General features: G+C 49.1%; 2 protein-coding genes across 7 annotated transcripts in view; one reads left to right on the forward strand and one right to left on the reverse strand.

Annotated features, from left to right (window-relative positions):
• Window positions 1-9,051, forward strand: part of ABI3 (ABI family member 3) — a 25,410-nt gene extending 16,359 nt beyond the window's left edge. Inside the window, exons 6-8 of the mRNA XM_008162675.4 lie at window positions 2,574-2,773; window positions 4,134-4,274; window positions 5,032-9,051. Of these exons, the coding sequence (XP_008160897.2) occupies window positions 2,574-2,773; window positions 4,134-4,274; window positions 5,032-5,198 (508 nt within the window). The 3' untranslated portion in view covers window positions 5,199-9,051. The remainder of the gene's footprint in view (window positions 1-2,573; window positions 2,774-4,133; window positions 4,275-5,031) is intronic.
• PHOSPHO1 (phosphoethanolamine/phosphocholine phosphatase 1) lies at window positions 8,220-21,151 on the reverse strand. Of its 6 annotated transcripts, none has more exons than XM_065577550.1 (5): window positions 20,660-21,151; window positions 16,623-16,699; window positions 16,189-16,291; window positions 12,255-12,374; window positions 8,220-11,093 (listed from the first exon to the last, which is right to left on the reverse strand). In XM_065577550.1, the coding sequence occupies exons 4-5, from the start codon at window positions 12,297-12,299 to the stop codon at window positions 10,332-10,334; spliced, it is 807 nt and encodes a 268-aa protein (XP_065433622.1). In that variant the 5' UTR covers window positions 12,300-12,374; window positions 16,189-16,291; window positions 16,623-16,699; window positions 20,660-21,151; the 3' UTR covers window positions 8,220-10,331. The 6 variants fall into 6 exon arrangements, with proteins under 6 accessions (XP_065433622.1, XP_065433623.1, XP_065433624.1 ...); XM_065577551.1 differs by having other exon boundaries at window positions 16,544-16,699; XM_065577552.1 differs by lacking the exon at window positions 16,189-16,291.
• Between the last annotated feature and the right edge of the window lie 834 nt (window positions 21,152-21,985).

The following is a 21,985-nucleotide window of genomic DNA, read 5'->3' on the forward strand; positions in this document are numbered from 1 at the left end:
GTGTGGGTTACAATAGCACTTCCCCAAAATCATTCCTAGAGCAGATCTGTTAGAAAAACATCCCATCTTGATTTTAAAAGGGTCAGAGATGGAGAATCGACCACACTCCTTGGTAAATTGCTCCAGTGGTTAATTACGCTCACCGTTAAAGATGTATGCCTTATTTCTGGTCTGAATTTGTCTCGTTTCAATTTCCATCCATTGCATCGTGCCATACCTCATTCTGCTAGATAGGAGCCCATTATTAAATATTTGTTCCCCTTGTAGGAATTTATAGAGTGTAACCAATCACCCCTTAACCACTGCTCAAGGAAAGTTTAGAAAATGTGGGTTTCCAGCTATAGATCAAACACTGTGAATTGGGGATAGGAGAACTCACCCATACACAAAAGCTCGATTAACCAGATGGGAACCATGTGTATGGTCTATATTGGAGCGAGTGACTTTAAAAAAAAAAATTCCTGCAAAAAAGTCCAAAACATTTTCACTTGAAATTTTTTGACAACATATTTTAGGGTTTGGGGGTTTTTTTTTTCCAGCAAGAAACATTTTGAAACTAAAACTTTCATTTTTTTTTCTATTCATAATTTCAATTTTTGAAAACCAAAATATTTCAGGGTTTTCAGTTGGGAAGGGGAGGCTTTCCTCCCATTTCTCTCCTTTTCTGCTGGAAAAAAGTAAAACGGAAAAAGGAGAAAGAGAAGAAAACACAGACCAAATATTCCACACTCCAGAAATCAAAAATGAAAATGAAAAGCGTCATTCAAAATGAAACAAACATTTTGCTTTTCGTTTTGAATGTTTTCATTCAAAATGTCGTTTAAAACCAAACTCTTTGTGCGAAACATTCAGATGTCGTCACTAAAACTATTTTTCAGTGGAAAAACATTTTGCTCAAAATATCTCAACCAGCTTTAATCCATCTAGTGAGGCAGAATAGTCACTGATTCTACTTAGTGCCTATTATGGGTGTGTTTTCCATTTGAGTTCTCGGTCTCCTCTGCTCCTGTTTCATTCAGCTTCTCACCCGATATTTTTCCCATTGACCTGGGACAAAATGAGTGGAGCTGGTTGGACATTGGGCTTTTTTGCCCTTGCGGGAAAATGTATTTTGCTTGAGAAGTGCTCCCGCCGTGCCTCATGGGAGCTGTAGTTCAGGTGTTTTGTGCACCTAGTCTCCCCTGGGGGCCAGGTGCCCTGCTTGGACTGTGTCTCCCCCTAGGAGAAAAGTGGTGCTATTTACTGGGAATTTAATCCAACCGTCCTTTGCATCTGGAATGCATCGAATCACGGCAGCAGGTCATTTGACCATTGGAGGATCCCAAAGTGCTTTAATAAAGTTCGGCATAGAGTCTCTTGCCTGGTCATCTTGAAAACTACGCCCAGGCTTCTCCTGCCATCCTCTCTACGCCCCTTGCCCCAGCAATGCTGCCTTTCTGAATCCCGCCTTATCTGCAGATGCAGCTAATCCAGTTGGCAGACAGAATCACACCATCACAGGCAGGTGTCCCTCTTTTGGACGCAATGGGAGGAGGTTTCAGACCTATTGCAGCTAGTTTTGTGTCACTTTGGCAGGCTCTTGACTGGGTGCAGGCGCCTTGACACAGAGAGGCTGGTAGGAAATGAGCCAGATTTTCAGTATAACCCGGTAGCACAGAGAGGCTAGACTACTCTTTAGCTCAGGGGTGGGTAAACTTTTTGGCCCAAGGGTCACATCTGGGTATGGAAATTGTATGGTGGGACATGAATGCTTTTGAAATTGGGGGTTGCAGTGTGGGAGGGGGCTCGGAGAGGGCTCCGGTTGGGAGTGTGGGCTCTGGGCTGGGGCCAGAAATGAGGAGTTCAGAGGGTGGGAGGGAGTTCCAGGCTGGAGCAGGGGGTTGAGGGGCTGGGGATGAAGGGTTTGGGGTGCATGAGGGTGCTCCGGGCTGGGACTGAGGGGTTTGAAGGGCAGGAGGGGAATCGGCCCCTGGGGCACGGGAGGAGGTCAGGGGTGCAGGCTCCAGGCGGCGCTTACCTCAAGCAGCTCCCGGAAGCAGCGGCATGTCCCCCCTCCAGCTCCTGCACGGAGGCATGGCCAGGTGGCTCGGCGGCTGTCCCGTCTGCAGGTGCTGCCCCCGCAGCTCCCAGAAGCAGTGGCACATCCCTCCTCCGGCTCCTACGCAGAGGCACAGCGCCGGCCAGGAGGCTCTGCACACTGCCCCATCGGCAGGCGCTGCCCCTGCAGCTCCCATTGGCCGCGGTTCCTGGCCAATGGGAGCTGCGGGGGTGGCGCTTGGGGCGGGGGCAGCGTGCAGAGCCCCCTGGCTGCCCCTTTGCGTAGGAGCCCAGGGCGGGGGGCATGCTGCCGCTTCCTGGAGCTGAACGGAGCCAAGGCACGCGCAGAGTGGGGCAAGCCCCCGACCTCCTCCCGGCTGGAGCTCGAGGGCCGGATTAAAACATCTGATGGGCTGGACGTCCCCCGCAGGCCATAATTTGCCCAGCCCCTGCTTTAGCTCAACTGCTGGCATTCACTCCTTGAGTCTGGTTACATATGACTCCATGTCACTCTCTCTCATTTATACCCACAACAGTTCCAGTGGAGCAGCTGGCAACTTCAATGCCAAGGTGCCTGTCGCACAACCTATGCCGCCCTCAGTGCCTCCTCCATTGGACCTAGACACAATGCCTCCCCCTCCACCTCCCCCTCCGCCTCCTGTAGACATGCCCGAACCACCACCCATCGGTTTCGAGATGCCGCTCCCAGATGTCCCTCCACCATTCTCCATGCCAGGTAGGGTTTGTATTTGACACGGCTTATCCTCAGGTCGAATGCTCCCTATCAGCTGGCAACTAGCGTGGTATCCTACGCTGAGCCGTGCTGGAACCTTTGCACCATCAGTGGCCAAGCGTAGCACTGGGGTGTTACAGGCAGAACTGGTTGAAAGAGGATAGAAAACAATTTTGGGGAGAAAAAATGAAATATGGAAGTTGTTTCCATTTTGCATCAAAGCCGTTTTTTCAATTAATTTTTTTCCACAAGTGCCTGAAAAATTGTGAATTGTCGGAACGTAATGGTTTCCCCAGGCCCACCTCTTTTTGCCTTTTCCAAAGTTGGGGCCGTTTTTGAAAGTGACAGCCTGGCCCAAGGGGCAAACGAACCCCTGAAACTACGCTCCGTAACTTTTCAAAATGGCCCCAGCTTTTGCACGTAAAAGTGGCAGAGTTTGAGTTTCATTTTTCTTTTGGCCATGCAATAACCTTCCCCCGCTGAGGAAGTTCCGTAAAAGTTGAGTGGCAAAATAAAGAAGAAGAAAAAAAGAAGTGGGAGAAAATAGCATAAAATCAAAATAGACATCACTTATTGTATTCAGTAACAAAAAGGGCGGGAAGACTCTGAAAATTCTTTTTTTGTTTTGTTTCATTTTAAAAAGTTTTTTGGTTTGGAAAAAAAACCCACCATTATTTGTTGAACAGAAATTTTGCCCAAATCTCGGAGCTCAGCTGTTGCCCCCAAGACCTCAGCAAATCTCCACTTACAGGATGAAATTTGCTGGATAAGGTGCATGCACCACTTAACATAGGAGGCTTAAGTGAAACCTACGTAGCACCTAGGCCATCTGCTGGCTCTCTGGATAGGGTCAATCGAAGGTGCCACAAGGACTCCTCGTTCTTTTTGCGGATACAGACTAACACGGCGACCACTCTGAAACCCCCAGTGAAGTTATTCTATGGAGGAAAAACAGATATTCACTGGAAGAGGCTTCCCTAACTGATCTGTCTGCTCCAGTCGCAGGGTGGCCATCCCCAAGCGTTGTGCTTTTTTTCTAAATCATGAATCAGGCCCCCACAAGTTGATAAGCTTAAAAATCATCAGATTTGAAAATGAATCCTGTTTGGGTTCGTACTGATTTCTGGCATTGGAGGCTGAAGTGGCCCTGCTGTCAAGCTGTCCTCCACCGCCCACACATCACCCTGGTTTTTTTAAATGAAAGCCGAGTTTCCCGGTTAAGACGATGCCAGGTGGCGGGGCTTCCAGACAGCCACCGAGTACCGGGACAGTTGAGATAAAAACAACCACGGCTGGCAACGCTTGGCCTGGTTTGCAATTAGGACTTCATCCCCCTAGTGATTCTTTGGGGATTTTCCCCCAGGTGCCGACTTCCTGGAGCCCCCCCTTCCGCCTCCTCCAAGCTTGACAGAGTTTGAAGATTTTGCCCCTCCTCCTCCTCCTCCTCCTCCCCCCCTGGGTACAGAGGAACCTGCGTGGGCGCCAGACAGCTACTTGGAGAAAGGTATCTTGTCCCCTCGCTCCCCTCCCCGCTTCGTTTGGCTGCAGCAGTGGGGTGGGTAAAGCTTTCTGAATGGGAGGGGGGCTACAGCTCACCAGCCGACCCCCTGGTCTCGTTTATTGATTAGATTCCTTGGGCACTGACAGCCTGGTGGCGTGTTACATTGTAGCCTGCGACCTAGCTCATCACTTGTAAAGGGATCAAAGGGCTAATACCCCTCCGCCCTCCCTCCCTCTGTGCTTCTGAGCATAAGCTGAAGAGCTGGGGTCAATTAGGGAGCCATCACCTGATGGGTAGAGGGGGCAGCATGGTCCTGTAGGTAGGGCTGGGACTTAGGTAACCTTCCCAGCTCTGCCACTATGCTGCTGCGTGTGGACTTGGGGAAACCACACACCCCCACAGCCCCCGCTACTTCAGTTTCCCCATCTGTAAGGGGGATCTGTGCACGAAAAATGCTCTATTGGGGCTAATGATTTGTAGTTCTGGAGCCTGTCTCTGCCACTGCAGAGTGGAGCATCGCTCCCCTTTCACAGCTTCCCCCCGAATCGGCTTTGGGTCAGGAAACCCCGTTGTGGAGAAAGTCCTGATTGAAGCCGACCTGCTCCCATCCTCTCCCCCAGCACCTTTCGGCTGAGATGCAGCTCGGCCAGTCCCTTCTGACTGGGTGCAGGTTTAGAGCCCCACCCCATGTATTTTCACAATGAGCCTGGCTCCACGTCCTTCCTTCCTTCCCATTCTGAGCTCCTCCTTCGCCTTGCAGTGGTGACTCTCTACCCCTACACTCAGCAAAAGGAGAACGAGCTCTCGTTCCCAGAAGGGGCCATCATTTACATGACCCGGAAGCACTCGGATGGTTGGTGCGAGGGCGTGACCAGCGAGGCAGAGGGGTTCTTCCCAGGCAACTACGTGGAACCTTTCTGCTGCTGACCCTGTGTGGATGCAGGAGATGACGCCACTGAGGACCAGCAGAGGTTTTCCTTCTTCACCCTCCCGCAACCTCGAGGTTAATGGAGCCCAGTCTCTCTGCCAAACCAGTGAGGCCACCTTCATCCCCCTGGCTTTGGCCACAGAATTTATCTCTATCCAGATTGATCCGATTATAGATCCCCCATTCCTCTCCTGGGCTAGGGCACAGACAGGCCCAAATCCCTGGCAGACAGCAATAGGGAAACATAGCTCTCCGAACCGAAGATTTATCAGGAGCGGCTTTGGAGGCCCAGGAAAGTCCCTGCTTTGGCACTACTACTTTCAGGTCAAATCTTAGTCCCCCAGAGCTCAGCGGGAGTTTTGCCATTGCTTACCCCTGGGGACCAGGATTGAAGCCTTTAGCATGGAATCCCTTTGCTTGGGGCTTTGATTATTCTCAGCTCTTTTATGTCCACCCCCTAAACGTGCACCATGATCAGAGGCTCCTATTCCAGGTTCCCCAGGGAGCCTGCAGCCAGTCCCTCCTGCCCACCAGAACGAATGCGGCTGAGTAGCAGAATGCTGTTGACTAGCTGGGAAGGGAGGCAGAGGTAGGCGTGTGGAGTGCTCTGAGATTCCCAGTGCTCGGGGCTGCTCAAAGGCTCCCCCATTCCTGACTCCTGCAGTAGCTTAGACGGTGCTTAGCAGACTCTAGTGGGTCTGGCAGAGAGCCTTTTCCCCACCGCCTGGGCCAGCGCCACCCAAGCCCAGAAGTAGCAATGGGCAAGAGATCGAATCCCAGCTCCAACAGAGTCCTCCGGTGGCCTTGAGCAAGTCCAGTTTCTCTCGGTGGAAACCAGGAACAGTGCTTCCCTGCCTCGCAGGGCTGCAGTGGAGATTAACGTAGGTGCACGGAAAGCCATCAGCACAAAGTGTGATGGCAGAGCGGCCGTGCCTCACCCAGCAGAGACATGAGAAACGGAAAATTAACTGGGGAAGGTGGTTGGAAGATAAGAGGATGTTTCGCAAGGAGCTTTGGCACCGAGACTAAGTGGTACAAACCAGAGCCAGTAGATCCAGGCTCAAATGCACGGGAATAGCCCACTTGTTTCCTGCTGTGTCATGATACCGAGCCACGTAGTACCCGGGCAGGTTGCTGCTTGGGGGATCACGAGCCTTGTCTGCCAAATGTCAGCAGAGCCGCAGCTTCTGCTTTGCCTCCCGTGCTTCTTTACTAAAAATGGCAGCTGATTGCCTTGAGGTTTGGAGTGAGTGAAAGGCAGCCCTACCTTTAAGCCCCACCCAGGGCCTTGCCCCGTGGAATTATTGTGGGCAACCTGTGCGCTCTGAATGCGCCATGGGGACCCGCCTCGCTGATGTCTCACGGCACGGTGGAAATAGAAAGGGAGGCTCATTGAACCTGGTCCCCTCTAATGCCAGGTGCTGTTGAGAGCATTAGTGAGCAGGTCCTCTGCTCCGTGCTCTTGCTCATGCCTCTCTGCATCCTAGCTCCCTCACTGCTTCGATAAAGTGCCCACTGCTAATAAAGAGTTTTAAAAACTTGTGTCTCCCCTGGCTGCAGTGGATGGGCCGCAATGTCAGTGGCAGGTTTGCCTCTGCTTAAACGTAGCTGAAACGTCCCAGGAACGTGCCTGGAAACGAGGGAGTTAAAATACAAAGGGAAGGGCAGGTACGTTATTTTTTAAGGCGAGGTTTCCAAAGTGGAGATAGTGGATCACTGGTGGTTTATGGTGCCGGCTCGCCCTCTTGGTGCCAGCAGACAAAAATAATGATCTTTGGGCCATGTAAAGCCTCCTCAGAGAGCAGCTAGGTGTTGAGGGAGGGGAATTAATCATACACCTCCCAGCTGCGTGTGGGAATGGCAAAAGAGGGAGAAGGAATCTTCCAAACAGCTGGCTGTATTATTTGCTGCCATAGGCACGCTCTGTAGACCTACTCAGTCACTTCGCCCTTGTCCTGTTCTGTTTACCCCCATGCTTCACGAACGACAATGAGAAATGAACATTTGTCCAAGAGCTTGGGGAGGTAAGTGGTGAAGGGAAACATGGGGGAAAGGACAAGCTCTGGAGTCGACTTAGCCTAAGAGCAGTCAACAGGAAAACTCTCCCAGAATCAACAGGTGACCAACAGTTACATCATCAGGGTAATGTGCCATGTTTGCGTTTGTCCTAGTTGTAGCAGCTTGGGGCCCCACTCAGAGACACCCCCGCCCCCTTTGAAGTCAAGTGTTTACAGGACTCAGGCCCTTGCTAACACCCGGGTGGGTGTGGGGTAGCTTTTGAACGAACAGCATCTTTGCGAGGCGTCACACTCCACAGGAAAAGCCTCCCAACGGCCATGTTTACATCTAATGGTCCCAGTGCTAAAACACACCTACCCTTCCCTTCATGAGCAAATTTGCCTCTGCACCTGCTAATTAAACCCATTTTACAGGGATCTAATGAATAAGCCAAAGTCCCAGTGAGCCAGGAACAGATCTCGTCAAAGGCCCTGCTCCCTTTTCCTGGACCACAGCACGTCAGTCAACCTACTCCTGGTGAAGCCCGGTAGTTAAGACACATGACTAATGCTTAGCCTGAACTCGTGTGTATGGGGCCAGTGCCCATGGGAGGATACTAGATACCACTACCTAAGCTAGTATTCTGGTTTCTGGCACCAGGAAACATTGTTTGCTCCCCACTCCTCCCCTACAGAGCAAACCACCACATACACACACACCCAGCCTACCTTCCTTCTGCCTCCTGGGCAGCAACCCATCAAAGATGAGTGGCAGGGGCCGGAGACTGCACAAATGGCTTCTCCAGGTACCACTCCCGCTGCTTTCAACAGCCCCAGGGAAAAGCTGAGAAAGTGAAGTCACAAACGTGTAGTCGCCCAGGGGTGTGCATATAGATATATATATTAATATATTTATGATCGTTAGGGGCAGGTGGGGTGTTCATTTAAATGTCCACATCAAAATACAACATGTGCAGCAAATTCCAGACAAACGTTTCGAACCTGCTGTTGATATTTACTAGATAACGTTCAATTTTTTTTTTTTAAATTCCATGGCTTTAAGTTCCACATGATTGGAGGGAGGAAGAACAAACAAACAAACTGCAAAGAGGAGGGCAAGCTGGTGCGGCTTTGGTTAGGTCTGTACTGTGCAGAGTACGCTTTGGAGTAGGCTGCAGTTCATCCCGGGAGAAGCCACCCTCATGGGCAGTTAATGCTGCGGCTGCCGAGTGCAATCACGGGGGGGCAGTAATACTGCGGTTGCCCAGGGAGGGAATACTGACAAGGAGAGTGGAGAGAGGCTTTGATCCTCTAGCAGTCTGACCCCCGGGGGTGCTAAGCACCACAGCTCCCCTTGCAGTCAATGGGAGTTTCAGCACCTCCTAGGATCAGGCCAAGGAAGTGGCTCCACCCTAATATAACCACCATGCTGTGAGCTGACTGGTGATTTGTCTACGGTACAAGGAGAGCTCGGCTTATGCTGCTACTTGCTACTCCAAGTGCACCGGAAGCAGCCCATAGCTTGGGGCAATAGCTCTCCTGGGCGCTGTCCACCAGGCCTCTCAAAATTGCCTTTGGGGGGCTGCTTCAAAGCTCAGCTGCAGCAGCGCAGTTCAGACAGGGCAGGCGTTAGGCTGGGTTTTAAACTAGTTCAATAAATAGGCTTTGGGATCCAGTCTGGACCCGGGCTAGTGAGCACAGCTGATGAGTCACTCTTCACTCAGCTGAGGAGTGGGAGCTTCTGCTTTGGAAAGCAGCTGTGTGTCTAAAAGCATTTGAGGGGGGATGCTCACTTTCATGCTTAAAATAACAACAGAGAAAAGTGTTTGTTTAAGGTACCGTGGAGAAATTTCTGCCCTGGGGGAAAAAAAGATTGCCTCTATTTTGCTTTCATTTCAACAAAGTGTAAGGACTTGACCCTGACCTCAGGACACCCAGGAATGGTAATCCAAATTAACTAATGGTGCAAGTTAAAAGTAGATTAGTTAAACTGCATAAAACCCCACTGTGGACACTCTGATTCAGAATTAAGGTGGCCTTACTTCACTTCAGTTTAATTCACTTTTGAATTAAGATACACCAAATTAAGGCCACTTCAGTTCAGAATGAGTGTGTTCACACCGGGGTTTAATGCAGTTTAACTAGTCCACTTTACTTTCCTGAGTGTGCTTGTGCAAACAAGCCGTAGAAATTCAGATTCAGTGAAGTGTTTTAAATGCAAACTAGTTATACTTTGGTGGGGGACAGGGCTTTCTAGCTACATGTCACCCACTGCCCCCTACATCTCATTATTCCACAGCCCTTTCCTACTGTGATCTGCTCAGAAGGGACAGGGCTGGGGAACTGGAGCCTGTGATGTGCCTAACTCCCATTGGTACCTGTGGAAAATCTCACTCTTGCTTGCTTAGAAATGTGCTTTGGTGAACCACTTGTAATGGAAACCTAAAATCAACAGTGTCCTCCTAACCCCACACCTGAATCTGGTACCGCACCCATGTCTTCTTGCTGCAGCAGCCTTCCTGGAACAAGGGTTTATGGGCAGGGTGGCTCTCTGAATAGAACCTGCCTCCTGGACAGAGGCAAGCCCCGTTAGGAATTCTCAGGTCAATTTCAAGTCACCTGATGGGGTGTGGAGGAAGAGGGGTCATGCAGGGGGTGATGACGTAGGTGGACCCCAGCTGCTGTGATGGGAAGTCACAGATTCGGAGACCTCTGCCTTGAGGCTAACGGGAGCACAGGCACTTCATAGCCTCATGAGAACTAGTTTGTTTTTGTTTCTTTAAAAAAGTAAAAGAATCACTTGAAAAAAGAATTCCAGGTGAAGGTAAAAATAAACATATCTGACTCACCCCCCTCTCCTGAACGGGTGTGCAAACTGCATAGAGAAGACCTTGTCTCAAGGTCGGGAGGAGGGGGGGGGAAAAGGGGACCCAGAGAATGTGCTTTTTTAAAAGAAAAAAAGGAGGGGGCGGGGGAAGAAATCCAGAAGTTCAGAGAGTCCAACGCTGCAAAGCTAGAGATGGAATCAGATCAACCACTGGGTATGGAGATGCTCCTGAACTTCCCACTTTCCTGCACAGTGCCCCCAAGCTGCCTCAAGGTCAGCAGGAGTCTCTTCCTACCCATCAGTCCTTCTCAGCATTTCTTCTTGAGCAGCTCCTGCAGATAGCAGCAAACTTCTACAGCCGAATCCCAGGGCACTACGGTGGCCTGGAAGGCTCTGGGTTGCTTTTTCTCCATCTCCTGGGTCATCTGGTGCATGGGGTAGCCCTTCCGCGGGAAAGCAATATCTGTCGAAGTCAAAGCCACGGAAGGGCAGAAGTCATTGGCTCCGTCCCCGACGTAGAAAATGCGCTCAAATTCTGCTCCCTCCTGGGCCCGCTCCATCAGGTACTCAGTGAGGATTTTGCGCTTACACATGTTTGCGGGGCACTGGGGGCACTTGTGAGTGTGATAGGGCCCCAAGGTGAGGTAGCCCCTCTTATCAAACCCAGAGGGGTTGCTAAAGATTTTGCGGAAGAGGGAGTAGACGCCGGCGGCTCTCAAAGTGCACTCGATGCCAAACATGTTGGCGTCAGAGAGGAGGATGATCTCAAACTGGTCTTGGTTCTTGGAGAGGAACTGGAAGAGCTCCGGCATCCCAGGAGACAGCGGGATGTTCTCATAGATGGTTTTGTAGTTCAGCATCTTGACCCCTTGGTCTCCCAGGTACTCGAAGACGCGCTGCATGTACTCGTTATAGAAGCCATCCCGGAAGGTCTGGCGGATGTGTTCTGGAAGCACCTGGCCCGGAGCGGCCCTGATGACCGAGTCATCACTGTTCTCGTTGATGATCGTCTCATCAAAGTCAAAGGCTAGGAGGTATTTTGGAGGCTTGGGGGCAGCCATGCTGACGCCCTGTGAGTTGAACCAATGAGACACAGCAATTACTCAAGACGGGGGAGGGCTCTTTACCCCAGACACCCTGGTGATGTTAATGGAATCAATCTGACCTGGATAGCAGAGCTATCAAAGTAACGCTATTTAGGTAAATCAGGGCTGTCTCTCCCTCTCTCCATATATTTTTCTCTCCTAGCTGGGGACCTAATCTCTTCCTTGTATATCTTAACCCTGACCTGAAGAGGCTTACGCACCCTGTAAAGAGATCATTTTGTCACTCTTAATCCTGGACTTTCCTACCCTCGAGACGGTCACTGTGCCAAGCTGCGCACTGGACTCATGCTCACAAGAAGATCTAGTTAACCTTAGGGCGACACTTTGACTCTGCAAAACTGCAACTGGGGCATCTGTGTTTATCTGGCTCTCAATAAGTCCCAGGCAATGTGCTGGGTTTATATGCAAAAAGTACACGGGGAGGTTGCCCCTTAGAGCTGCCAGATTTGCAGACTCACCCTGGCCTCTGGAAAGCCAAGCTAGACTTTCAGGCATCGTCCTGCCACGGAGAGATTCTGCAGGTCGAATTCTGCTACCCACATGCAACTTCCATCACCTTCAAATTCTGGGTCTGATTCACCACCGAGTCATTCCAGTGACACCAGACATGGGCAGTGATGAATCAGGCCCTCGTGTCGTCAGTTACCCAGGTGCAGCCCCCAATGCCTCAAAAAAGGGGGGCCCAAGCATAAGGGAGACCGGCATCCAGCCCTGCCATTTGAATGTAGCTAACAGAATTTTGCTGTGGCACACGAGACGGGACAGGACAGAACGCAGCTCAATGTCCCAGAACCACCTTGTCTCTGCAGGGCTACGCTTAGGCACAGATTCCGCAAGTGGCAGAACTGCGCTTGCTTGGGACCCCCTGACTTAAAACAGGACTCTGCAGGTGAGACTCTGACCACGCGGAGAGAGACGGGCAGGCTCGGGGCCTTATTTCTGTCACCAGAAGCCGGCAGCTGTGACTCTGAAAACGCACAGGGCGTAGATCAGCTGAGCCACTTTTCACGGCAGGATTGCGCACCCACGACAAGGGCCCCTTTATTAAAACAGCTGCTTCATAAGCCGCAGAGGGAGGAGGAGACAGCCCTGTGCAAAGAGATCAACATGAAGAATTGCACTAACCTTAAAAAGGCATCGCAGCCCAACACCTTCGAAGCACCCGTTCATTTTCAGGGCATCACTCGCCAAACACGGCTTTTCCTGCTGCTACAGTCTAAGGCTCCCTTTGTGCTGGTCACATCACTGCAAACCACAAGGGTAATTTCGTTACCAACCACTTTGTTGGCCCCCTTGCACTTTAGGGTACTGGGTCAAAAGTCACAACAGATTGCTCCAGTTCCAAAGGAAATAATCTCCCCTCCCTGTCCCGGAGGGAACGTGCTGGCCTTTCAAGCCCTACAATGAACCCAGGAATGCATGACCTCTAGCACCAAGAACTAGAACAGTTACTGTGCAGGGGAAGGCCTGAGTGGGCAGGGAGAGATTGTTTAATGCAGCCAATCCCTCTTAACCCCTTCAGATGCTAAGGGCTTGTCTACACTGCCTGACATAGGTACTCCAGAATAGCTTTCCCAGGTGGGGACACACGTCCAGAATAAAAGTGACTTTATTCTGGAATAATTACTGTGCTCACAAGATAAAGTCATTTTTATCCTGGAAGAGTGAATCCACACGAGCTATTCCAGAATAGCTATTGTAGAACAGTTATTCTGGAAGAGCTATGCTGGTCAGTTTCCCCTTGTAGCCAAGCCCCTTAAGCTAAGTGAAAAACTAGGGGAGCATAAAATGCACTAGGATGTGCATTTACTCTTCCTGGGTTCTGCTGACCCCTTGTGGCCGGTAACTGTAAAAACCCGGCTCTATAAACCGTCAAATATGCTGGTGATTTTCCGCTGTGCTGAGTGCCTACAGCTCCTATTGGAGTCAAAAGTATAAATGGGTGCTCAGTGCTTCTGGGAAATCAGACAGCTGTTTAGCCAAGGGACTATTCTGGGGGAAGTGGGGAATTTGTAGCTCACGTATTCTGATTTAATGGGGAGTGAGACTTCAATCAAATGTTGTCAGCATCCTGATACAACTTTTTTTGGGCCTCAAGATCATTTCTTTTAAGTCTGTTTTGTTCTAAATCCAGTTTCAAAGACTATTTTGGCCAGAAATTGTACTAGAAAGAGTTTTTGCCCTGAATCCTTGTGTTGAACTAATTGCTGCTACTAGAATAAACAACACAAGTTATTTGAACGTGTCAAGGTATGGTATTTTTTAAGTTTAAAGGGACATGGACAACTACATTGAAATGTTGTTAAAATGAGCTTTCGTGCAATCTAGAACCCAAAGTCGTCCTTTCACTTTTAAAAAGATATCCATTGAAAACACGGCAAACATTCCTGCACCGTTTGAAACCCAAATATTGCTGCACTAAGAATTTGAAAATGAAACTGACTATAAGCAAAAGGGATGTTAATATGTCTCCATAGAAAAGCGTTACTAGTTAAGCTACACCTGAGGGAAAATGGGTCAATCTACACAGATGTGGGAAGAAAACTTGCGTTTTGAAAAGCCCTGTAGGCACCCAATATTTCTGTGTTTACTCACATGGGTAAGGGCTGACCGATCAGACCCTCAGATTCTTTAAACTAAGCATGTCGGATTACACATGGACATTTAAAGTCAAGAAAAAAATTAAAGAAGCAGGGTTGTTTTTTTTAAGTCACACTTTGGTGCCTTTCACCGGAGGATCTCAAAGCACCATGCACACAGTTGCCTCCTTTGAGTTAAGTGTTGTTACACAGCAGAAAAATCCTGGCTCGGCAATAAGTGAAAACAATTGAGTCAGTTAATTTCTATTCTTCATCCCATCCGAGATCAATAGTTCTGCGGTCTGCAACAGTGTGACCCAAGATCACACATCATGATTGTCCGCTTGTCCACAGAGGAGTTCTCGGAAAGGTGGTTGCTTCTCAGAAGATAAAATTTTCCTCTTGGACTTCCAACTTTATCTTCCCCTTAAATGTGTTATTTTCAGTGGAACAACTTTTGGAATTTGTGGCCATAAGGAGGAGAATTCTAGCTACTTCTGATGAAGGCTGCACCATCGAAACATATGTAACAATACACATATCGACCTCATGTCCATTGAGGTAAAACAGTGCTCTGGGTCATTCAACCTTGATACTCACTGCAGTGTCACCCCTCCCCCCACCATTTTTACATGGGGCAAGTGAGTCATGGACACATTTAGACTGAAGTTTTCAAAGTGCCTAAAGGAGTCAAGTGTCCAAAATCCATTGAGTTTCGGTGAGATTGGGTGCCTAAAAGAGGCAAGCATCTTTCAAAATCCCAGCCTAAATGACTTGACCAGGGCCATATAGGGAGTTAGTGGCAGACCCAAGAACGAATCTGGAGAAGTCCTGGCTTCCGGTTCTCCTGTGTAACCAATAGCCCACACTCCCTCACCCCACAGCTTCATCAGAGAAGCTAGACTAATAATACATATTCCTAGCAGGATGTGTCAAGGTGCAGGGTTAGGATCACCTGGGAACAGAACAGACACAATATGGGGCAGGGGAAAGGGATGGCGGCACCTAAAAATGCTGTAGAAAATGGTGAAGGCAGGTTGTACCTGTGCAGTTAACTTGGACATTTGGTGCCATACAGTCCTTTTTGTAAAACAGTAACACATTATATTTCCCCTCCAAGCATTAGCAAGGAGACGTCTATCCGTCTCCTGCCCCTGTCCAGCCCCCTTTCAGAAACCCCCTGTACTGTGATTAACAGAACCCAGCGTGGATCTTTCGGGGGGGGAAGGCAAAGGAACACAATGAAATCCCTTAAAATTAGAGGCAGTACGGCCTAATGGATAGAGCACTGGACTGAAACCTGGGTTCTATTCTTGGCTTAGCCACTGGCCTACGGGATGACATTGAGCCTCAGTTTCCCCATCTGATGATACTTCTCCTCCTCTGTGAAATCTTCCAACGAAAAGTGCTAATTTTTATTATTAACCCAGACGTTGTGAACATCTTGCCATTCTCATATTGCTAAACGGGCTAGGTCCTGGCTAGCTAGGGAGGGAGGGGAATGGTATGGAACAAGGTGCTCATGTTATGGAACCACTGACTCAGCCAGTTTAGCAATGAATTAAGATCACATCTGGTAAAATCCATGTCACAAGCTGGCTCACTCTGTGCGCAGGAGGGGAGAAAATCAGTGTTTAACAGGACTCTCTCTTCTCTGTCCTGAGTTACCCCATCTAGTAAAGCAATGAGCATGAGTAATGTCCGGTGGGTGAATCAGCAATGCCACATATACAAAGCACGCACACGAGTCTCTGGTTTTGGATTTGCTAAGGGTTAACCACAGACAGAGAGAGAGAGAGAGAGAGAGAGAGAGCGCTGTCCACAACCATCATCTTCCTTCACAACGGCCTCAGGGCTTGAACCAAAGGTTAGTTTTCCTCCTTGCGCTCCACCCCTGCCTTTTTGAAGCCAGATGTTGGTTTGGCTGGAATCAAACAGGCACATGTAGCACCAGCTGCTCACACTTATTGTTCACACACAATGCTGTGGTCAGTGTTAAAACAGAAGGGAAAGGAGGGCCTATGAACTCTCAGTCAAGCACACAGCTTAGTTTTTTAGGCTGGCATTTCATAAGGACCCTGCTATGCACTGGCACTGCAAATTTTATCAAAAGGCTCTCAAGTGGGTATTACCCCTATAAGGAAATTGAGACACAGAGAGATGAAGTGACTTGCCTAAGGACACACACACAAGTCAGTGGCAGAGCTGGGGATAGAAGCCAGGTCTCCAGACTCCCTGATCCTGTACACTAGCCATTATACCACATTGTCCCCCATTTTGCTGGACAACAACATCCCAATAACAACCTTGGGCTCCTCTTGAAGGCAGGCTGGATTGATGTTAAAGAACTTGTGGGTTTTCAAAACTTTTAGCAACTATTGTCAACTTTCCCGCAAGAACTTTCTGCTTCGCGGCTGTGCCAAGTGTGGAGCCTTGGGTAACACTCTCGCCAGAACTATTTATACATTGCAATGACTCACCTAAGGGCTGCTTCCTGGGTGGGTGTTCTTCCACCTTCTGTAAAAAAAGTAGTCCCTCCAAAATAAAATAAAAGTGGCCGTACTTCCTAACATTATTCAAAGCCTGAATGTTGAAACAGAAAATAGAACAGAAGTGTGCTTATTAATTGCATGAAATACTGTTTTTTTGGAAAAGGTTTAAAACAAATTAAATGTGGGGGGAGGCTCATAGTGCAAAGTGGGGCAGCCATGGAAGGAAGGGTCAGTAGGAATCTGTCTCATGGAGAGGAACTGGTCAGTGGGGCAGGAGGCAGATGGCGCTTCTCCCCATGATCCCTCACCTTTTTTCCCCCCTGGAGTGAAGAAAGGAACATACCTCCAAGGCTTCCTACAGGATCCTCCTGTATTGATTTTGAGGGGTGGGGGGGAGAGAAAGGTCCAGCAATACTCCTCACCTTGACTATATCAATTGCAGTGCATTCTGGGGAAACTCGGTACCCTCCTGTCATTCTTGTTAACCGAGGGCCTAATCCTGTAAAGGGGTAGACATGTGAACCATGGGAGTCGTAGGAGCAGTCCCTCACCCACATAAACCTTTACAGGATTGGGCCCTAAACTAATAAAAATCACATGAAGTCGAGCCTGCATAGGACTTCCGCATGTGCCTACGTCTTTGTGGGATAAGCCATTTATTTCAGATTCTAGAATCGCTGAACTTTGGAATGATCTCAGGCCATATAAATTTCCCAAGAAGGAAATAAATAAATAAATATACAGAGCATTAAACGTACGTGCAGTTGTTTTCCGGGACTCGGTCACACTGTCCCTTGTACGATCTCTTCTCAACTAGCTTTGGTCGCGTCATGTCATTAAAAAAAAGATTCTAAGACTAAACAAAACTCTGTTTCTCCTGAATGCTTGAAACGACGAGGGAGCTTTCCGGTCCCAAGGGACCACAGGATCCAGGGGCGCTAATAGGAATTTTTTGGCTGCCCCAGGAATTCAGGGATGAGGCCCTTGACGATTAAACTTGCTCTCAACTCTTGCTCTTTCTCGGCCCAGCCTGGGTGTTGCCCAGCTCAAGACGGGGATGAAATGAGAGAGACAAGCCTCAGACTTGGTAAGGCAACTCCCATCTCTTCATGTATTTATACCTGCTCCTGTATTTGCCACTCCATGCATCTGATGAAGTGGGTTCTAGCCCACGAAAGCTTATGCCCAAATAAATGTGTTAGTCTCTAAGGTGCCACAAGGACTCCTCGTACTTTTTGCTGATACAGACTAACACGGCGACTACTCTGAAAGGTGGGGGAGGTAATATCTTGGATTGGACCAACTTCTGTGGCTGAGAGAGACAAGGTTTGGCGCTTACACGGAGCTCTTCTTCAGATCTGGGAAGAAATGTTGTTTGAGTGCCTTCAGAATTTAGGAAGAGGTGGGATGGGGGTGAGGGAAGTTAAAAATTCCCTTCTGCTTTCCCCCATGTGTCTCAGGAGCTCTCTCAAGAAGATGATTCAACACATTTTCTCTCCCTAGTTTTGACAGTATTACCCTTACAAAGTACTGTTCTGTGGTTCTAGGGTCAGATTTAAAAAAGATATTTAGATGCCCAACTCCCACTGAAATCAATCATCTGATTCATTCCAAACTAGTCAGCAATCTGTCCTCAAACCTACTTCCTCAGGTATCCCCCACAAAATCAAAATCGACACAGACAGAGAGAAGCAGACGACTATTTATTGTTGCCCCGAATGCAGGCAACTGAAAAGCCATAGGTCCTCCTCAGCCCATTGTCAAGGACACTAATATTTCCACAGGCTAGAGGACTCCAAAGGTGATCCTAGAGCCTGTTTGCCTGACTGGATACTGTTGCTTTTCAATTTATGGGACACAAGCACAGAGGCTTAGGAACAAGATTTTCAAAAATAGGAGCCTAAAATTAGGTACCTAACAACGGAATGAGGGTTGGATTTTCAAATGTGCCTATGTGACTTCGGAGCACAAGTCGCACTGAAAGTCAACACACGTGCCTTGTGCTTTTAAGATGCCTCCATACTTTTGCAAATTCCACCCATAGAAGACTGAGTAACTAGTCTGATTTTGAAAATTGCCAACACCCACCAGCTTAACTTCATCAGGGGCTGTTGGTTGTTCGGCACTTTTGGAAATCAGGGTAACATTTTCAAAAGCATCTAAGTAACCCAACGTCATTGGGTCTTGGGTGCTTTTGAAAATGTTACCCTAGATTGCTTATTTAGGAGCCTACATAAAGAATTAGGAGCCTAAGGTTATTAGTACTGAAGCATAAGCTTCCGTGGATGAGGAGGCAGGTATAACTAGGCAGGTACCTGCCTCTGGAAATTTCCACCACATGCGTCTGATGAAGTGGGTATTCACCCACGAAAGCTTATGCTCCAATACTTCTGTTAGTCTATAAGGTGCCACAGGATATGTGGCCACAGGACTCCTTGTTGCTTTTTACAGATCCAGACTAACACGGCTACCCCTCTGATATTTAAGGTTATTAGGCTTCTGTTTTTGAAAATCTTGGACCAAATGATGATGGTTCATTTTACTTTAGCTTTTTAAGAAACTAAACACCATGACCCAGACTATCTGGGAACTGAATTCCCACCCGCCCAGGTGAACAACGAAAAAAAACCACAGACAAAAACCAAAATTCAACACCCCAGATCTGGATAGTTTATGACACTGCCAGGGAGTTAAACAGATTTGTGGAAAGCTCTGGGTCAACGCAGGTTATTAGGACTACATTTTTAAGATGCCCCACAGAAAATTTACCACTAAAATATTACATTAAGCTCAGTGGCTTTTGCAACAAATATCCAGGTTGTGTGCTTGATTTAGTAATGGATCTAAAAGTGCCTGTTTCTCCTGTTGCAACATTTTGGTGGCATGTGCTAGATGCCTCACAAGGAAATGGAGGCATATGTCAAGTTGGCTCAATTTTGAGTGGCATGTTGCTTGCCCTTCAGAGGCAGCAGTATCTGTAAAGCTACTCTAAAACACGATTTTTCCAATTGGCAATATTTAGCAAGGTTATTGCCTTACTTTTTAATTTTGACATTGTGAGTTTTCTTTTGGTGCTTCATTTTTAGGGGATGGATTTTAATTTACAGCAGATTCAGTTTAGTAGGGAGCTTCTAAATGTAGTGTTCACTGTTGATCTCTCTTTTAAATATTCAGTACAGTTTGAACTATCTATTCCACATGCACACAAAATCAGGCCAGATGGCAGCTGGTTTGTGGGAGTCCCACAGAAATGCCTGACCCAGAAAAACCTGGAGAAGAACAAACAAGAGGGAGGGGGAAGGGAAGCAGGGAGTTAAATAAATAAAACTTTGTATAGCAAAGTCTGTATTTGTATTATACACTCCATAATCCAGTGGGACAACCTGCTAGGGAAAGGGGATCGCCTAGGAGCTATATTTAAGGTGTCTGGAATAGAGTATTTTTGGACACATCTCAGTCCAATGTTGTTCCTGTCCTCTCCCTATCCTGGGCTGAGGGATTAATAGGCGTAGTTTGGCAGTACAGTATTACTCACCAGAGACAGAGGCAAAGAAAGCAAAGGGGACCAGGATCAGGATTCAGAAAGGGTATTTTGGAGTGCATGCGTGTGCAAGCGTGAGGTAGTGGGGTAGAATGGGATTTTGGAGAGGTGGATGAAAAGATAAAAGGTACCAGGAGAGGTGGGCAGTGGTATTAGGGAATGGAGCAGGAATGGTATACTAGGGACAACTGAGAAGTCCAGAGAAGGTGTCAGAACCCTGTACACCTGGATTGGGTGCAATGAATGCAGCATTTGCAGCCCCTCCCCACAGAGTACTAGAGTCCTTCCTGGATTGGGACCAGGTTCATCAGCGTATGACACCTGCTAAACGCTTTCCTCCAATACAAACTACTGGATCATTGTTCCTGGATCCCCACCCTCCATCCTGGTATCGGTCCAACTCACAACCCATTGCTCCTAGACACCCATACCCCTTCTGGTACCAGTGCCAACTCCTGGTCCACTCTTCCAGGATCCCTTCCCGCATCTCCACCCTCAAAAAACCCCAGAACAAAACAAAAAACTTCTGTTACTAGTGCTACCTCCAGGCCCTCTGCTTCTGGATACCCTTCACCCCTCCAATAACATCAATGGTACCAGTACCACCTCCTGGCCCATTACCCTGGATGCCCCCTCAGCATCTATGGCACCAGCACCATCTTCGGGCCCATTGTCCCTAGTTACTCTCCTCAACATCTATGGTACCAGTACCACCACTTGGTCCATTTCCCCCCCCCACATACACACACACCCCCTTTGCCTTCTGAGCACCCACCGTTCCCATTAACCTCTCTTGGCCCAGTGTCCTTCTAGTACAAATACCACCTCTTTGGCACGTTTTTCATGGTCCCTGTGGAACCGGTGACGCGGATACCAGTCCCATCCTCACCCCACTCATTGCCCTTGGCCCTTTCTGACCTCTCCGGCACTGGTACCAGCTGCCAGGATGCAGACTCCCGTGTGATCCTCTGGGGCTCGCTCTCGGAAGGGACGTCGGCAGGATCCCCGTCGCTGGGGCTGGCCCGGTTCGACCCAGTTCTGGGGTGTCACAGGGAGGCTTCAGCTGTTCACTGCAAATGGTCTCTTCTGCCCACCCCGCTTGGGAGCCTTGGTCCGGTTCGGTTCGGGTGGATCCCCGGGAAACCCAGTGCCTGACCCCCCACTAGGATAGGGCGGGTTTGTCACCCGGCTCCGCCCGTCCGGTCCAGTGGTCCGGTTCGGCCCGGTCTCCCACCACCCCACCCCCGGATCTCCGGGCTCCAGCAGCCCCGCGAGCTCGGTCCCTTTAAAGAGACGGAAACTGAGCCCGGCGCTGCTACAGGGGACAACTGCAGTCCCCGCACGTCACAAACGGGCCAGCCAATGGCAGCTGCGCCGGCGCAGATCAAAGGGGAAGGGGAGACCGCAGCAGAGCAAGAACATCCAAGCGCCCCCCCGGTCTCTGCAGCTCTGGTCCCCCCTGCACCCCCCATGCGCGCATGCAAACAGCGCTTCCAGAGCTCGCCACGACCGCCTGCGAGCGGGCACCGCTGCCCCTGGCGCAGGCAAAGGGGTGCAAACGGGGCTGCCCAGAGCCGCCCCCACTGCCTGCCCGCCTGCTAAGGGGCTGGGAGCCTTAACAAAACTATCCGACCCTTTTGCAGGGATTCTGCATCCCCCAGTCCTCCCCCCTGCTTAATTCTTTCTCAAGTGGAGCCCAGTAAATTTAGTAGGTTCAGAGTAGCAGCCGTGTTAGTCTGTATCCCCCAGAAGAACTTGGGGCACCTTAGAGACGAACAAATTGATTCGAGCATAAGCATCCGATGAAGCGGGCTGTGGCCCATGAAAACTTATGCTCAGATTTGTTAGTCTCTAAGGTTAAACAAGTACTCCTGGTCTTTTTAGTAAAGTTACTAGCAATTAGGGAACCGCAGGGTGGAGGGTGTCCTTGACGCTGTCCCTGCTGCACCGCTGAAAAGGTCTCGAAACATCTGGCTTGTAGGCAGGCACGTTTCCCGGCTGTTCCTAGATAGGACCCGGCCCGGCAAGGCTGCCCACTGAGCCGGGGAAGAGCTCTCTATAAAATGCTAACAAAGAAAAAAAATAAATAAGACTAAAACCAGAGCCTGCAGGAAGTGAAGAAAACGACCTTAGCCTTTTTAACTAGCGTGGGAGGTGATGTGAACTGGGAAAAGGGAAGAGGCCAAATTGGGTAAGAAATTCATCTACTTAAAACTCTTTTGCCATTAGAAACACAGCTGTGAA

The sequence above is a fragment of the Chrysemys picta genome, chromosome 24 (assembly GCF_011386835.1).
Source record: "Chrysemys picta bellii isolate R12L10 chromosome 24, ASM1138683v2, whole genome shotgun sequence".
Lineage (NCBI taxonomy): Eukaryota > Metazoa > Chordata > Testudines > Emydidae > Chrysemys > Chrysemys picta.

Coding starts and splice junctions, on each gene's coding strand:
- PHOSPHO1 (XM_065577552.1), bottom strand. CDS start 12,299: ATGAACGGGTGCTTCGAAGGTGTTGGGCTGCGATGCCTTTTTAAG. Junction 11,094..12,254: donor GGCTGCGATGCCTTTTTAAG/GTTAGTGCAATT, acceptor TTCAACTCACAG/GGCGTCAGCATGGCTGCCCC.